The sequence below is a fragment of the Phalangium opilio genome, unplaced genomic scaffold (assembly GCF_054372755.1).
Source record: "Phalangium opilio isolate 3A_F unplaced genomic scaffold, DU_Popi_V2 ptg000082l_1, whole genome shotgun sequence".
NCBI classification, from domain to species: Eukaryota; Metazoa; Arthropoda; class Arachnida; order Opiliones; family Phalangiidae; genus Phalangium; species Phalangium opilio.
The window spans coordinates 12,988,587-13,007,562 of NW_028324189.1; the positions used below are offsets into that span (position 1 = coordinate 12,988,587).

Here is an 18,976-nt window from a genome sequence, read left to right on the forward strand (position 1 = left end):
ACCGTGCTATGTGGTTTTAGCGAACAGAAGACAAACAATAGAGAATTTCCTTCAGAGGAAAGCAAAAATTTGGGAGGAAAAAAGGATTTCTATTGTTTATCTTCTGTTCGCTAGAACAACATAGTTAGAACCCTTCCAACTTTTGCCCCAGCGGGGATTCGAAAATCGGCACGGTCGCTTCATTGTTAGTCTCGATGCTCGGTTTTCAGTTCGCTAGAACCCTTTTCGTTGAAGTCGGCCTTTAATTTTGCAACACTTCAATCTAGATCCTATTTAGTCTGTACTATATAAGCCTTTGACAGCCCCTCACTAGGCCTCGCTTTACCTCGAATCTATGATGACAGGTCTACGTTATCACTTCATGACAAGCTCCAGTTTGTAACCAGTGACAAACTTATGGTGAACATATCTTATAAACTTATGATAGTAGGTATAACAAAAGATATAACTGACTTTGTTCAGAACTTTACTTTGCAAATAAAAGAAGTTCTAATTCTAAAGACACTGTATCTGACACCATTGAATTGAAGACAAGTCCGCCCACAAACGCATTATTATACAGTAAAAAGAAACGTTGTTTTTTTAATTAATCTTTTTACCGTAATTGAAGGGGTTGAAAAAAAAAGATATAGTACATCGGCCTTGGGCTATTATAATTCAAGCAGTGTTTTTCACACAAACCTTTCGTCAATATTACGTTTATGAAAAACTATTTCCTAATACCACCCAAACCGCTCGCGCTACTTTTCGCGGTTCTTATTTTAATACAAAACAGGATATTGTGTAGCCTATACTCGTAAATGATAGACGGTGACGTATTTACTTTAATGACATCATGTGACGTTCTTATACAGAGTTTGTAGTAGGTGCGTGGGAAGGAATGGGGTGATGTCAAAAATTACGCATAAAATGTAGTGGTGATTTAATCATAAATTTATTTCTTTAAAATGCATGATTTAATTATTTGTCATAGGTAAAAATATATTATGGAAAATATACAGGTATCTAACTCGTATAATATAGGTTATATTTGAAAGATAATGAATTAAAATCAATAAATAAAGGTACGTTTTAACAAGATATGAAGGTTTTCGAAAAAACGTTTTATTTGATGTTTGTCGTATATTAAAATACCTGTAATATCCTCAAATTTGTGAATGTACTCACTAGTTGAATTATCACTCTAACCCTTGACCTACGACTAATTTTGTTTGGAATTTTATCTTAATACCATACTAGACACTCACTAAGGAAGCTTTCATATCTTATCCTCGTTTATCTTGAAAAATGATATTGTTCATATCTTGTACATTGATATGTCACAGAAACTTACGTATTCGCTAGAACCACATTGCACGGCTTTCAGTTAGCTAGAATCCTTCTCTAACTTTTGACCCAGCGAGCTTCGAAAGTCGGCACGGTCGCCCCACTGTTAGTCTCGATGCTCGGTTTTCAATTCGCTAGAACTCTTTTCGCTGGAATTCGGCCTTTAACTAGGATAGTCGGAATACGTAAGTTTCTGTGACATATTACAGTACAAGATATGAACAATATAATTTTTCAAGATAAACGAGGATAAGATAAGAAAGCTTCCTTAGTGAGCGTCTAGTATAGTATTAAGATAAACTTCCAAACAAAACTAGTTATAGGTCAAGGGTTAGAGTGATAATTCTACAAGTGAGTACATTCACAAATTTGAGGATATTACAGGCATTTTAATATACAACAAACATTAAATAAAACGTTTAAATTTCGAAAACCTATATATCTTGTTTGAAACGTCAGTAAATTATCTCAACTTTGACCCTTTCATTTACGAAAAATACCGTGAAAGATTCTTCTAGCTTTATATCGACAAATAATTTAATTTTGATGGTTCCAGGAAGATTAATGATTATACAACAAAGAACCCATATAAAACCTAAGAACTTTGAAAGATAGAATTGAACTACACCGCGATTTTTCAGGTTTTCCCCTGATTGTATTGACACACTTGAGACCGCAAGAGAAGCAAACACAACAGGAGCTGGGCAACCATCTTAGGTTATTTGAACCCTTCGAGTCAAAAAGCATGCACCATTAGAGGCAATGTGATAAGTCTTGCCTTTCGCTTGAACTAAATGGAGGGTCTATAACTACCCACGGAAAGCTATCACGCGCACGTACGTTCTCGGATCGTATATGGGTTCTTGATACAACCAATATTCTCTTAAAGTTCAAAAGGATGCAACTGAATGAAGGCATGCAGTTTACTAATATCAATCAACCAGCGACTCCAGCTAGGCTAGAGCCACGATACCAAACAATATCGATTAGGTTATAAATAGTTCTTTGAACCCAACCGAACCAAAAGGCCACGGGTCAAGAAAGCCTAAAGTTCCATAACAAAACTTTAGGTGACCTTTTACATTACCAGTTCCAAAACATTTCCGGAGCAAATTTTATGGTCATCAGACTCAACATGTTGAAGACATAAAACGCGTCATAAGCCGCTGCCTACACATACCAGATACTGTATGTCATAAAGAAATCTTTACGTATAGCCTTTACCATCCATAAAATTGTAATTAAGGTTATGGGTTATAGAGGCACCGCCAATTTTTGTTCCTACGTATTGTAGAAAGCGTTATGGTTTTGGCGGGAATGTGAATGGTGGGTATGGGGATGGGGTGAGATTCAAAAACGGCAAATTACGTCAGATTCCAGCATCATAACAGAGAGCACGACTACAGGAGGGGGCCCCCAAATGTGTAGGAATGAAACCTACAATGTAATTTTTTTTAAAAATAAAATAAAAAAAATATTCTGGCAAACAGGTTTGTATTGGTTAGGTTCAGAAGGGAGAGGGGGTTTTATAAATATATATATGTATGTATGTATACTATGTTATATTCCGGGAAAGGAATTATATATTTTTGAGGGTGGGTGAGGTGTAAGAGAGAGAGAGAGAGAGGTATACGCAAGGGATAATGAGGATAGAGTCGGTAAGGATGAATGAAGATTGGAGTAGAAGCTGCTGTGATCGTGTGTGTAAATGCTCGAATCTGTCAATGTTAGTTATGACAATGAATTGACATTTAGTGATTTTGTTTGCTATAGACTGTGGTTTGGGCTGCTGGAAAGCATAATAAATTTTCCAAAAATATGATTAGGGGATGCCTTATCTCCTGCCCTTTCTGTGCAAGGGTGTAAAATTGCGGTCTCGTGATTTATGTCAATAAAGAGATATAATCGAAAATTTACAAATATCATCCTCGAGTTACCTTTATAAATCAAAATTTTATTTCACAATTTCATCATTTTTCTAATAACTTTTCAATTTTAATCAACTAGTACCCTTCATCTACCATCACCAGTCCGCTTCCCTCCTTTTTCCACGTGAATACCTTCTCAGGTATTAATTAATTCTCTTAAACCATATCGAACTACCATTCACCTCCATTGTTTCATACTCCATGGTAATGAGCCTGGCCTCTTTTTACAACCCTCCCTTCCCCTTTTCAGCCTTTTTTTTTTTGTATATTCCGTAACTCTCCACCCTCTATTTTTCCATGGCACTCTCTATACTCTCTCCGTTCACGAGCTGTAACGCTTAGATCATCGGCTCTGTAAGAAAAAGGGGACGAAAAACTCGGCTAAATAAAAAAAGAAAAATTTTGAACCCCTCTTCCATTTCAGTCCACAGTTTAATTCAGCCCCCGATTGGAAGCAGTCAGGTCGAATCGCTTCACTTAACTTCACTTCACCAAAATTTTAACACCCTGAAAGATCCCCATAAAGGTGGACAATAAAATTTGGGTAAATATAATTTTTTAATTTCTTCTATTTATTTTTTAGAATTTATAATTTTTTAGAAATTGAGGGTGAGATAACTTAAATGTTTTTGATTTATGCCGTCTATTGAAATGTGTAGTAACTTTGCTGATAAGGTGTTATCATTGGTGATAAATCTGTCATAATTCTGAATGGCACTCGGAAGAAATTACGTTATCTCTTTTGAGCTTTTAATTGATACTCTTGGAGATTTATGAAATGATTAGATTTGAAGCGCCACGCTTAAACCGAGAAATTTTAAATAAATTTATGCTTAAATATTTTAAAAATACCGTGCTATTTTAGCCAAGTTTGCTATCTATACAGCTGGAGTAAAAGATCTCTAGTCTCACGTTACGTTTTGAAAGTAAGAAATGCTTCCAAATTTTTAAGGAATTAATTTTTTTTTTAATTTTTAAAACGCCGTGACTTTAACTCAAACACGATTAAAATTATTAATTTAGTAAAGTTAGAGATATAGTTAACTTTTCCATTGGAAGCCTTAGAAGGAAACGCGAGGCGAGATTAACAGGTACCTTGTCTCATCTTCGTTACCAATTTATTCTGTTAATTCCGTGAACTTAATTTAATAAAACAATATTTGAATTCTTGATAAAATTCCCCAAATTAATGTGGAATAACATTAATAAATTGTTATTATTACGGAAAAGGGTAGTGGTAGTGACAATCTAACTTGACTGGGATGGAGTTAAGAGCAAATATAGGGATAGTTAATATCTATCTCACTGCAAAGACATTCTGACTTTAGTTCTTCCGTCATCGGGGCGTCGGCCGACTCGCTTGTCAGGGAAACTGCTCTCAAAGGGGAGACAGAAACGCCATCCTTTCAGAACTAGTTTCATCTTAAGAGTGTACTGGTATTAAAGGCTAACCCCATTTATTCGTAACCCGCTTTAAGATAGCGGCATCCGGTTTTCCTTGCTACTATTTATTTAGATTGGAAAAAAAATAATAAAAAATATAACTTTAGCTAGAGGCGTTTCATCCTAATGAGAAAATAATTTTGCCTTCCCTACAAATTTTGTCATTTTGGTAGTTTATAATTAAAATCATCTCTATTAATTATTCAGTATTAATTGCTTAATGAAAGGAGCTATGAAATACTGTCTCTAAGATTTAAAGTCAGTCTTCAAAATTATATTTGTTTTTTTTAGAAGAATGTAACTTTGTTGTGTTTGAACCAATTTTGACTCTGTTTGTCTAAAATTGAAGCTCCAATTGTAAATTAGAAATCATTGTCTTTTAGTTTTTTTAATTAAATCTGAGGGGTCATCTATAAAATACTGTGACCCGGACTACAAAATGTGATATATAACACTTTCAACTCAAAATTGGTCAAAGAACATCCCCCTTAATTTCAGAAACACCCTGTACTTCTTGAGCTTTTCAAATATATATTTCACTGTCCCTTTGAACAAGTATTTTTAATTCTCTTCGGTAAAGTTGAAAGCGTTGTTTAGGTATTATTTCACAAAAAGTCTGAAGTCGCTTTTAAAGGCCGGCTTCCAGCGAAAAGGGTTCTAGCGAACTGAAAACCGAGCATCGAGACTCGTAATGAAGCGACCGTGCCGATTTTCGAATCCCCGCTTGGTCAAAAGTTGGAACGGTTCTAGCTAAGTGAAAGCCGTGCAATGTGGTTCTAGCGAACTGAAGATGAACAATAGAAATCCTTTTAAATTTATTTCCTCTCGAATTTTTGCTTTCCCCTGAAGGAAATTCTCTATTGTGTATCTTCAATTCGCTAGAACCACATTGCACGGCTTTCAGTTAGCTAGAACCCTTCCATCTTTTACCCCAGCGGGGATTCGAAAATCGGCACCGTCGCTCCATTGTTAGTCTCGATGCTCGGTTTTCAGTTCGCTAGAACTCTTTTCGCTGGAAGTCGGCCTTTAAGAAGGAAAAAAAAAAAAAAAACCGGCCCGGCTTGCTTTTTCGGAGGAAATGAGAATCAGTTATCAAGCTCGCAAATCTTGAAAGAAATCTTTAATGCAAAAGTTAATCCTCGCAGAATGAACCAAATGTTTTATTTTATTCCTAAAGTTTAGGAGTACCCCTATATAAGGATTTCCTTAGCGGGAAATGGCTCTTGTTCAAAAACTGGGTTTATTTGATAAATTATCGTGGGATTGGATTTTTTAGTATTTATTATATTGCGTAATTGTTAATTGCGCTACTGACTAAGGTATGTTCAGTCAACAAAATGGGGTCATGGGAAAATGTATGAAATGTATCGTGATAAATTCTGCCTTAAAACAGTAACCCTTTGTTTGACCTGAGAGCTAGTGAACCGAAAACACGTCGTAATTAAATGACTTTATCCAACAAATTATTTTGAAATCTTTGCATCCTTTGATAGTACAGTAACACCTAAGTTTAGGTGTAGAAAAACACCCTTTCTAGACTGTAAAACACTCTTTCATAAGCCTTATTCCCATTCCACTCTTAACTATCCTTGTTTTTTATTTTAATTATGTCATAGTTGCACTCCATTCCTGATCATTTTTCATTTTATGCTTTAAGGGCCGACTTCCATCGAAAAGAGTTCTAGCGAAGTGAAAACCGAGCATCGAGACTAACAATGAAGCGACCGTGCCGATTTTCGAATCCCCGCTGGGGTAAAAGATGGAAGGGTTCTAGCTAACTGAAGCCGTGCAATGTGGTTCTAGCGAACTGAAGATACACAATAGAGAATTTCCTTCAGGAGAAAGCAAAAATTCGAGAGGAAATAAATTTAAAAGGATTTCTATTGTATCATCTTCAGTTCGCTAGAGCCCTCTTTGCACGGTTTTCAGTTAGCGAGAACCCTTCCAACTTTTGACCCAGCGGGGATTCGAAAATCTACACGTTCGCTTCATTGTTAGTCTCGATACTCGGTTTTCAGTTCACTAGAACCCTTTTCGATGGAAGTCGGCCTTAAAGCAATCTAAAAGCTGTTATATTATCAACGTGGGAATAATACAAATTATAAAACACCTAGACATCGCACGATGGCGTAAACAAAATTAAGCCTAACACCCACGCCGTGTCGTAAATATTACGAAAACACGCCGTGGTATTTTGCCAAATAAATATACTGACTAAAATCTAGGGTATATACGGGAATACGGATGGAATGCAACAGGTGATGTCACTAACTTGTTGCGAAATTAATAAAATAAAATGCAAATCGTTATCTGAGTCAGGATCAATTTATTTCCAATCAATATGCATAAAAAAAATTGGCAGCTAGGAATTTTATATAAACTGGTTATTTTAACTCAGTATTATTTAGTCAACGGGTAAAATTCCAACTATTAGGTACTGTTTTAAATATTCTCCGAAAAACCATAACGTAAATCACTAATTTGGGAATGTAATATAAAAAGGAAGCTTGCTTATTGTCGGACGGTGCAGCTAGGCGGAAACCATAAGATCATAATACATGCTCCATAAGTTTGTCACTGGTTACAAACTGGAGCTTATCATGAAGTGAAGTAGGTCATAGATTCGAGGTAAAGCGACGCCTGGTGAGGCGATGTCAAAGGCTTAGTACAGACTAAATAGGGCCTAGATGGAAGTCCTGCAAAATTAACCACCGAGTGTAGGACTTCAATTCTTGCTAGTCGTTCTGGAACTAGCTCTAGCATTACGAAGTATAGGAAGCGTCATACTTATGGAACATATCTTATATACTTATGCGGAAACTTAAGTGGGCGTTTTTAAAGCGTTGGAAAGTCAGTTTATTTTTTGTTTTTTTTTTCTTTCCTCCGGTTCTTCCTACTACTTAAATTTCTTCAAATTGAATTTAACACCAGTTGTTACTTTCTAAGAAGCCAGAGCATCATTATATTGTTGCTTTCTCATTCACTGACATCAGCTATAAATTTTTCCTAACGAGTTTCATTCATTTTCTTAAATTGCAGTTTTAAATAAACTACATCCAAACTCCGTATCAATATGAATCGACTTGATATTCTACTCGTTCTCAGTATTGTAAGTAATTTTAATTTTATTATTAATTTTAAATGGCCAATTTAATTATTTAAAAGAGAGCGTATGTTTATAAACAATATTAAATAATATGTAAACAGTTAACTTACTTTTAAATAGCCTAGATCTAATTGTAAAAGAGATGATGTTGAGGTATAAAATTCAATTGGACGACAGTTAGGCTTAACTCACCGGAAGTTCATAATTCATACCTTCATTAATATTGTAGATACGTCATAGTTCTACTTTGCAAAATGTTCAGTATTTTACACGCTCTTTCACATAAAAAACAGAAATGGTCCTTTTCTTGGCACTAATTAGAACACTTTGATTACATTTTCTGTTGCGCAACAGGTTGCTGGTTTCTGTTGCTTGGGTACAGTAGGTTCAGTTGTGACACGTTCAGAGTCCCATAAAGGTTACTGGTTAGTGGCCGGTAACAGCGCCCATATGTTTCTCTTCATCACTTCTTGCATCGCATGTACTGTTGGTGTACTTATGGTTTCAACCAGGGATGACGCTACCAAGACGAGATTTGTAAGTCATGCCAATTTAAAGCAGTATAATCGTTGATATTAACCATGATTTTTTTTGTCTAGTTTACTTCTTTCAATGGAGTAATGGCAATCTTTTACATGGCTAGTGGAATTGCGGCTATCATTCACAGTACCGATGCTGATTCATTTACAATTAAGGATTTGAAACAACCAGGAATTGCTGGGGCTGTTAGTATTAATTACAATATTAAACAATTAGTTTTTGTCAGTCAGTCACAACGCTAAGGTTAAAGGTTACGATCTGGACGCCATTTTAAAATATGGAGGCAGATTTAGAATAACTTCCTGCTAAACTATAGTTTTAGCTTCGTAAGAGAAGTGGTTTGGGCTGCGTGTTGATTGAACTTAAGTAATTTAATTTAATTTAATTGAAAATAATTAACTTAATTAAAATTACAGGTAATTGGAATGATTGCGGCCATTCTTCACGGTATTACTTCAATCCTTACAAGATTCTAAAACACTACCATCGTTTTTCATAATAAAAAATATAACACCATCAAAAACCTCAACAAAAAAATCAAAAAATACCAAAAACCAATCAACCCCCTTAAATGCGGGAGCCTTCTAGAAGAAATCAAAGTTTTTCTGTTTAATATTTAAAATTATTTGAATTAGCAATAACTATATTGAATGTATATGTATTTGAAAATTTATATGCAAATGTGAACCATTTTTTAAATGTTTAAAAGTATTAACGCTTGGTCTTTCTCAATCATCTTATATTTTAAAAGAATAAAATTATTTTAATATCTTGACAATTAAACAATTTTAAAACGTAATTTTTAATTAATATTATATATAAAAAATTAAAAATATATGGCTTTCGCTGTGTAAACATTTTAAATTTTGAGCGATGTATGTACCATCGATTGTAACAGTATTGTATTTTTAAGAGAATGTTTTAATAAAATTTTAAACTTTAAAGCCATGTTAACATCGCACAAACTTGAAAGAAAACGAAACAACAAAGTTAAAAAAAAACATTAAAGGATTTTCCTTTCAAAAGGTTTTAAAGACACGAAGTTTTCATAATGTTGTCAACTAAACGCGAACTTTTCATTTTTGAACATCCTTACAGTAATCTGGCAAAAATAGAATATAACTCGGATCAAACATTAGGAAGGATTTAACCAAAGTTTACGCAAGGTTAAAGGGTATGCGAATTTACAATTTCATATCATATTTTAGCACGAAAGTGGTATTATATTACACTTTAGAGTCTCTACTTTCAAAATATCAAGTTTTTAATATAATTGAATAATATAGTTTCTATTTTTAAAATCCATTGAAAAATCACGAAAACTCAGTTTCGATATATCAACAATTTTGTCTTCTTGAGCTTGTTCGCCCGTTTGATGACATCACTATGACGTGAGGAAAAAAAGCGCGGGAATCCTATACGCGCGAGGTATACGCGTCTCGAGCTTTGTCCATGCTTCTCACCAGTCTAAACTCTGGGTCTGATAGCGGAGAGAGTGGCACCATCTCGCGTGAAAAATATATGTGACGTCAGCCTACAGGGAAACGTTTTAGCCTTTCATGAAAAGTGTATTTCAAATCATTTCATATGAAGCATTTTCAAATGCATATTGCGGCCAAATAAGCAGAAATCGGAGAATTAAAAGCTTGATATTTTTGAATTCACAGTAATTAATCCTATCTTTTGTTATATAAATCAGAGGTTTTTCAAACGAAGCTTCTCAAACCCTTTAAAGAATATAATATATTTAATTCTAAGGAGTATTGTTAAATATATTGAGAAAATGTGTGGATAAAACGCGCTTAACTTTTTCTATTTTTAGTATACCTTTAAAATCTTTACCTATGGGAACTGTCAATGTTGAAAAATGGGTAATGAAACTATTTTAAGAAAAGGGTCGCCAATTACTTGGAAGCTTCCTTCGGCTATTTCTTATCAGTTATATCAGTATAGAGTAGTGTCGGTAGAGAGTGGAGTAGACTGTTTATCCCTCCCTCTAGGTGCGCTTTTGTATGAGGGGATACTGTACGCGCCTGGTAGGGGGGATGACACTGAGCTAAGAGATAGAATAATGTCAGTTCTACGTATGCAAACGTCATACCCTTCTATCTCTTAGCTAAGTGTCATCCCCCTACCAGGCGCGTACAGTATCCCCTCTTACAAAAGCGCGCCTAGAGGGAGGGATAAACAGTCTACTCCCCCCTCTACCGACACTGCTCTATGGTATGACGTTTGCATAGTAGAACTGACATTACTCTATGGGAAATTTTGGGTAAAGTCTTGTGAAGGCAATGGTTTCGGTCTACATGGCGCCAGAAACTATTGCCTATTGTAAAGCCCTCACCTGAAAGGCGAGCGAGCTTTTTGTAAAATCAGAACTGTTTGAAACTTTCTCCTGGACGGACCCAAAAGGTCATTTTGGAAAATAAAGTATTTTTCTTTTTGTTGTTGTTATGCACTTGCAATTTCTTGAAAGATAGAAATTTGGACTCTGTTTTAAAGTAAAGGACTTGGAATAGTCAATACAAACGCAAACTAGCTCTTGTTTCAGTCCGAGAGTTAGAGCAAAAATTCAACGGCTTTCCCAGAGTTATTACATGGTGTACGAAACCCGGGATTGACTTTAAATAATCGGTAATCCTTGGCTTTAAAATGGATAATGACGAAAACTCAGCGAGTGCAAGCGGCACGGGTAATGCTACTTACGCCAGTAGCAATGGACAGAACGCTAAAAAGGCGGCGGCTCACATTTTTAACAGTCCTTTATTTTTCCAATGCCTTGCGCCTAGAGTAACAGCTGACTCGCTTTCCCACCCAAGGAGTAGTGGTAGCTAGGGCCTTCTTATGGCTAGTTTCATAAGTTTCCCAAATGCGCGAAATTTGAGTCTTTCTTGGGTCAATGATATACTATAAAGTTCATATTCTCGATCGTTGGTTGTTTACACTGTTATGTGTTAATTAACGTTAAAACGTCGTGTTCTCATTTGCGATTTTAACAAAGTTTTTCGCAACTCTATTTTGAAATATATTTTTCGAAACCAATTATTTTAATATCAATTTTGTACCGAAAAACTTGATGTATCTAATGGTTATGTTTGTTACTGTGGGATTATTGTGACTGTTGCTATAGAGTGCTGTCAGAAGCGCCGGTGTGACGTCACCCATGCTGTTTTCCCATAAAGAAAAAAAGGAAACTGTCATGGCCGCCCATTGCCAAAGGCAGACTCGTGACGTTTAACCTTGGATCTGACGTCACAAATGACAGCACTCTATAGCTTATTCCCTGATGGTACTGTATTAAGCAACACCTAAAATTGGCAACAAGTTGATTAGTCCAAGTTGGTGCCTATACAGTTCCGTGTCTTTCATCTACGTATTCCTGCAATATCCAGACCATTTTTATCTAAATCCTCAATAGTGAATCTACAAATTGTGTCCATTTAATGGAAATTTGAGCCACCCCCAAAAAAATTATGACTTTTATTTCACTTTTACACGATTATCCTAAGAGGTAAACAAATACAGGCTGGTGAAATTCACATTCTCGCAGATTCTTGTCATATACATCTGTACAGGGTTGACATCATTGATGACGTTCGTACGCACACGCAAAGCTTGACCATGGTGGTTAGTTATAGCTTTGCGCGTGCTGACAACAGACGAAAGGAATGCTGATTTTCTGGATTTTAAATCTTGAAACTGAAAATTCCTTTCATTCATTGGTTGTCAGCACGCACAAAGCTACGTTACGCGGAGCGTTTCCACTCGCGTCCTTTATCCTTGCCTTGACTATACATATCATGAAGGATTCCTACCATTAACATAAGGAGATCAGGCGACTTCAAGTGTAAAATAGCAGAAGCGGACGGTTTCACACTCTTAAGTTGCCTGGTTTCCTTGTACAAAAGGTATGAGTCCTCCTTGCGTGTAAGCTATGTATTCCCTCCAATCTAACTATTGAAATAATATTAGTTAATTTCACGGAATTTTCCTTCCTATTCTTAACTTAAACCAAAAACTTGACATTCTTATTCAAAGAACTGATGTAGAACACCTTTTTACCTCTCCGTGTGACGTAGTCCAGGAGAGGTTCTGTAACGGCCGTGTCTGTCTGTGTGTCTGTCTGTCTGTCTGTGTGTGTGTCTGTCTGTCCGTTGTTACACCCACGTGACCGCGTTCGCAGTTTGCGTATCGGAGCAAACGTGTTCGCCATTTCCGAACTGCTTTCACAGTCACGGAAATGGCTCCTCTACTTGAGTTCTCACACCACCAATCTTCTGGTCTTTGTCCATACCACACGGACACTAGTCTGTTCTTACTGGCTGCTAATCACCACCATCTTCTGGTCTTCGTCCATTCCACGTGGACACCAGTCTGTACATACTGGCTTCTAATCACCACCATCTTCTGTTCTTTGTCAATCCCACATTGACACCCGTCTGCACTTACACTGCCTTCTAACACCACCATCCACTGGTCTTCCGTCTATTCCACATAGACACCAATCTGTATCATTGGCTTCTACTCCATTATCATCGTTTGGTTTTAGGATATACGCGGCGATCAGCTAGGGTTACGAGAAACGTCTAGCCTCCCTAAGGTAGGATCGCTACCAAAGGTTTTCGCATTTGCGGTTTTTCCTTACTATTATAATGGAAACGAATCGTATATATACCCCAAAATTTGAAGAAAGCGGGAAGAGGGGTACCCTTCACTTTAAACGTCAATATTAGCAAAGTTTGAGAAGATAATAAGTATAACTTTATTTTAAACGATTTAACTATTATTAATGTTAAAGTGTTAGTGACATAATTTTCGTCATCCTCAAACTTAAAATGCGAAAAAAATCCTTGAAAAATCTAGTTTATTATGATATGTTTACTTTTTTATTTGGTTTCGTAGCAATTTATTAAATTGCAATCCAAGTTTTGTGTTTGGAAAAGGCCTAGTTGAGATTTTCTTTCGTTTGATGACGTAGTAAGGAGAAATTTTCACTCTAGATGTCGCTCACGTGACGCGCCTGTTAGTGTCGCCGCGCCGCGTTAAGCCTAATTTATTCAGATTCGCGCGCGCGCCGCATTAGTAAACTCGGGAGTCTCGCGCTTGGCTTTTCCGCGAGATGCCGCGAATGACGTAGCAAGGTGAAAAACCCGCCAAAAATCTTCTTAGCAAATTTGCCTTTGTCCCCCAAATTTCAAGTTTTCAAAGTGTTTTTTCTGTGTTTTCCCTCATAATTAAATATTATTCAAGCATATTTTTGGAATCAGAAGAGTTTAAACTCTCAAAAAAGTAAGGTTTTCTTTAGATTTGAGATGATTTTTAAATCACGTCACTATTCCTTTAATTATTGAAGATTAAAATAATTAAAAATAATTATATTTATTTAAATATTAAAGATAAACCTCTCGTGCAAAGAGAGAGATTATCATTGCCTCCTATATCTACCAAGGCCCGTGCATGCGATATATTTCCTTCATTGCCTCCTATATCTATCAAGGCCCGTGCATTGTGATATATTTCATTCATTGCATAAACATAAGCGAGATTGTTTTGGGAAAAAAATACTGCTTCCACTAATGCGTTTATACTCCTTGTTACTGTTGTATAGAGTAATCATGATAAAAGCTTAAAAAATTACGAGAGGACAGACCTTTTTTATCCTCATTCAAAAATATTTTTTGGTGCTAAGACTGCTTTAAAAAATCCAAACGGTTAGGCATTGGTAAAAAAGACAAATGATATTTTTCAAATCTTATGAGATAACGCCCACCTAGTTGAAAATTGCCGTTTTTTATCCGCGGGAGCCATTCCTTATGAGAATTTCGATGCTAGTAGGTTGTCAATTAAACTACCGGTATATTATTGTTGTTGGAAATTGGATATTAAGTCAAATTAAGTGGTTGTAAAGAGCCAGCAGGTTTTTGCCACTTCTTTTTGTGAGTATTTGATTTTTATATGTAAAATGGAGGAAGATAATGTTGAGAGTAAGGATGAAATGCGGAAGCGCAAAGCGCGGGAAAGGATGAGGGCAAAAGGTCGACGTTTTCATTGGATACTTAAGGTTATATAATCTTCTCGACACGGAGAGGTAATATTTTGGTTTTCCCGACTTGTATAACAATAAAATAATGGCGGAAAGAACTACATCTTTAGTTTCAATATTCTTTATTTTACTAAGTTTAAAAAAAAATTCAATTTTGAAAAAAAAAAAAAAAAATAAAATTAAAAACAAAAATATATATTATAACAAAAAAATATCTTCAATTTCACATTTGGACCTACATAAAACATAATATAAAAATTATTATTTTTGATATAATCTTGCAATTGTAAAACAGTAAAAACATTTACTGTGACTTACATTTAAAATTATTATTATTTTTTTTTTTGGGTTGGTGGAGGAAGCCTTGCCACTCTTCCTCTTGGGGCCCTCCTCCATCCTTTCATCTTGGCCGCTCTGAGCCTTAGGGCCCTCCTCCGTCTTCTCTTCATTTTTTTCCTCCGCTTTTTTAAAAAATAAAACTTGATTACCATTAACTAAGATTACTTTCCTAGTTTCAATCCTGGCCAAAAACTAGCCTATTACATAGCTCAATCAGGGTTGCAACATATCAGGAAAAATAAGGAAAAGTTCCGGAATTCCAAAGTAGCGAATTTTAAGAATTTAAGCAAAGTCTGAGAATTTGAAGACGGAAAAAATCACCGAAATTTTAAACATATTTTGGGTTTTTAGAACGTTTCGGAAAGGTGAGGGAATTTTAATAATTTAAACAAAGTCTGGGAAAAGTCAAGAAATTTTAGGGATTTAAAAAATATGCAAAAAATCAAGGAATTTTAGGGTTTTTAACAAAATCTGGGAAAATTCATGTAATTATAGGGTTTTTAAAAAGTCTGAGAAGAGTTAAGGAATTTTAGGTTTTTAAGCAAAGTCTGGGAAAAGTCTGGAAATTTTTAGAATTTAAAGAAATTTGGATCAGACACCAAAATATCACAGCTTTCATCGTTTCCTCATATACATGTTTACAAATATCACCTCAGATTAGATTTAAATCAATAACAGTTGCGCCGATAAGTTTATATAAGTATTTAACTTACATTTTTTTTCGGGGCAATTACAGGCTCGTCCCCCTCCTTCCCTATAAATATTAATTGTTACATTGCAATCTTGCATAGTATTAATAATATGCTCCATTTTGCTAAGGGTAAATCAATAAATGAAAAATTATTATTTTTTTTTTAAATTTAAAGTCATTACTTCCCAAGTATTTTTAAACTCGGCAACAAAATTAAGTGTTGTAAATTCTTTTTATACGCCGAAGTTTAAAGATAATTGAAAATTATGACATATTAAATTGTTTACTTGAACTTACTTTCAATCACACCACTTGACAGTTGACAAGTTTTAAAATTAGGGATAAAATCAAATCACATGGTCGTATGTAGTTTACATAAACATCGGCCAAATTTAAGAATAGCCCCTGCTCTTCCAAACTTAATAAATCATATACCAAATGAAAGCTCACGCCTTCCTCTATTCATTGCACACCATTATAGTGAGCGCAAACGACAATTAACATTAAAAAACTAATTATATATATAGCAGTGCCAAAGGCTTTGCCGGGACTCGCTGTGATGATACACGCACGTCCATTACAAAAAAATTAATATAAATATAGCTTCAAACATTCGAAGTTTCGAAGACTGATTACTTTTTTCCTGGTAACGAGGTTTGTGAGCCTTTGCATCGAGAGAGAAAAGATGTTTCAGTGCAAGTAAACACTTACTATTCTGAAACCTTTAATATTATGATTTCAGTTAAAACTGACACGGATTTAAGTCCTATGACAAGAATCTCCAATTTCAAATTATTTTACGCCATTGTGGAATCTATGGCAATGTTAATAAATAAAGTCCCAATAGAAGGACTTTCTCTTCTCGTTTTAACGAAAATTTAACTAAACTTGACGTACGGGGTTCTTTCTACTGTAACGGCCATATCGCAAACGCGAAATGGCGTTACCCCTGGTAGGCCGTTGCTCCTCATAACGTTAAAATTAGCGAGCTTGGGGTGGCAGCGGAACGAGCATACGCTTGTAAAACTATCAGGGGGGTCTAAGAAAGTCCTATTGCACCGCGCAACTGTCCTCGTCGGAATCCCGACAGAGACTTAACCCCTTGACCAAAAGTCAAGGGGGAAGGAACCCTTAGACCCGACTCGAGACCCTGTGGAAGCTCTTCTTTTTACCTTGTATTTTATTTTGTACTTTACTTTTTACTTTAAATGATGACTGGGTGAGTGGAAATAAATTATTAGATTGAAAAACAGTGCTGTATTACTCTAGAGTAAGCCTACCAGTTTTGTGGGGCTTACACTACTATGTTTAATATGTCTGAAACCAGTAGCCGCCGATACTTTGAACAAACAGTGTTTATTGTCGCGCAAGTTTTTAAATGCACAATCAAATGGCCCTCAAAGAAAGAAATCATTAATACCATGCCCCAATGTTTTAAAGGCTTTGAAAAAACTGTGGTGGTATTGGATTGTACTGAAATTCCAATAGAGAAACCAAATTGTCTTAAATGTAGAATCTTGTCTTATTCAAATTATAAATGTAACCACACTCTTAAAATTTTGGTTGGCTGGTTTTATTTCTTTTTTCAGTAGAGCTTATGGAGGAAGAGTTATCACTTTGCACAGTGGAGTGTTGGACAAATTAACACCCTATGTAGACGCATGCATGGTAGATAAAGGATTCAGAATAGAGACTGAATGTTTATAAAAAATTTTGCATTTTTCATGCCACCATTTCTGATAGAATCTAATCAGTTTACGGAAACAAAACCACTCGATAACTTCAAAATAGTAAAAGCAAGGGTGCACATAGAGTGTGATACAAAGATTAAAACTTTTTTCAATCTTTAATGAAAAAACTGGATTTGGAGATGACGTCTTTCATTAACCCCATGTCATCACCCAAGCAAAAACTCGGAATACTGGACTACTAATTTTAATATTGAGTGCAGTAGTAAATTTGACAGTGTCATTAGAGATGTACAAAATTGGCCGAACCCCCTACGGATCAAAAGACTATGGGCGATTCCTAGCCCAGAAATAAGTGATGTCAATAGTGACCTTGACAATACAGTATGACTAGACTCAGAAGGCTCTATCAACCAAGTTGTAGATGTCAATAGTGACCGTGACAATACAGTATGACTGGACTCAGAAGGCTCTATCAACCAAGTCAAAGATAATCTAGGCAAAGCCGCCCATGGTCTTAAAATAGGTCATCTAATAGTTCAAACCATAAGTTCATAAGATATGTTCCATAAGTTTCTCACTGGTTACTGAGAGCTTTTCATGAAGTGACTAGTGACCTAGATGAAACGTCATAGATTCTCATAAAGCTTAAGTTAACATAAGTTATTTAATTAAAACTAATTAAATACAGGCAATTGGAATCTTAGCGTCCATTCTCCATGGTATTACCTTTATCCTTACAATTATAAAGGTAGTGAAAAAACGCAACGAAAACCAAAGATCAGAAATTACCAAAGACCAATCAATCCCCTGAAAAGAAGAACCCTTCTAGAAGAAATATTTTAATATTTAAAATTATTTAAATTCAATGTAGATGCATTCGAAAATATGTAAATTATGTGCAATGTTTTTTTTAAGTTTAAAAGTACTCCTCAATCGTATTATAATTTAAAATAATAAAATTATTTTAATATCTTGACAATTAAACAATTTTAAAACGTAATTTTTAATTAATATTATATATAAAAAAATAAAAATATATATGGCTTTCGCTGCGTAAACATTTCTGATATCGAGCGATGTATGTACCATCGATTGTGACCATATGATTAAATAAAATTTTAAACTTACAAGCCATGTTAACATGGCACAAAATTGAAAGAAAACGAAACAACAACGTTCAAGAAAAACCGTAACGCCATCTCTAATGTTTCAAATGGACTATTCCATTATTTTCTTGCAGGGAAATCAACTCACAAGCAGATGTCCTCCCCCCTCCTTCTAGGGTTATTTTCCTGGTGGTGCGACACAAGCCCAGACGAGCCCGAATTCACTACCAATCAGTCTGGGAAATAGCACACTTCCTCTGGTCCAAAACCAGTTTATTAATTGCTTGGACTAGTTTTTTAATTCAAGAAGTGGGGGTTACTGGTCCTCAGGACCAGTTTATTAATTGCAAATTTATAGGAGACCAAAGGCTGGGACCAGTCCGGAGACCAGTTAATTATTTCGGGGACTAGGGGGGTCACTGGTCCCAAGGACTAGTTTAAAAAATATCCTTATTTCCCAGACTGCTACCAATGAGATAGAATATATGTATTAAACCTAGAGTTACAATTCAAATCGGCTTACCGCGAAACACATTGTTTTTATCAAGGACGTTTATCAAAACATGACAGCGCCACCTGGGAGCATCTAGCGGAACTAATTACAACTTTTACTTGCTTATTTGCAATCAGAAACATCGTTATGATTTTTATTTCATCTATTTATTAGATTAAAAAGGACTAGAATTTATTATTTAACTCGCGTATTTTATTTAACACGTTTAAAAACTATCTTGACAGCTTGGTACACAGATTATAGCAGCAG

General features: G+C 35.4%; 1 protein-coding gene across 1 annotated transcript; it reads left to right on the top strand.

Annotated features, from left to right (window-relative positions):
* The first annotated feature begins 3,650 nt into the window (after window positions 1–3,650).
* On the top strand, window positions 3,651–9,315 carry LOC149651803 (uncharacterized). The gene is made up of 5 exons (XM_089847123.1): window positions 3,651–3,798; window positions 7,737–7,806; window positions 8,158–8,340; window positions 8,403–8,528; window positions 8,760–9,315. Exons 2-5 carry the CDS (start codon window positions 7,771–7,773, stop codon window positions 8,817–8,819), a joined length of 405 nt encoding a protein of 134 aa, XP_089703249.1. The 5' UTR covers window positions 3,651–3,798; window positions 7,737–7,770; the 3' UTR covers window positions 8,820–9,315.
* The last annotated feature ends 9,661 nt before the right edge of the window (window positions 9,316–18,976 follow it).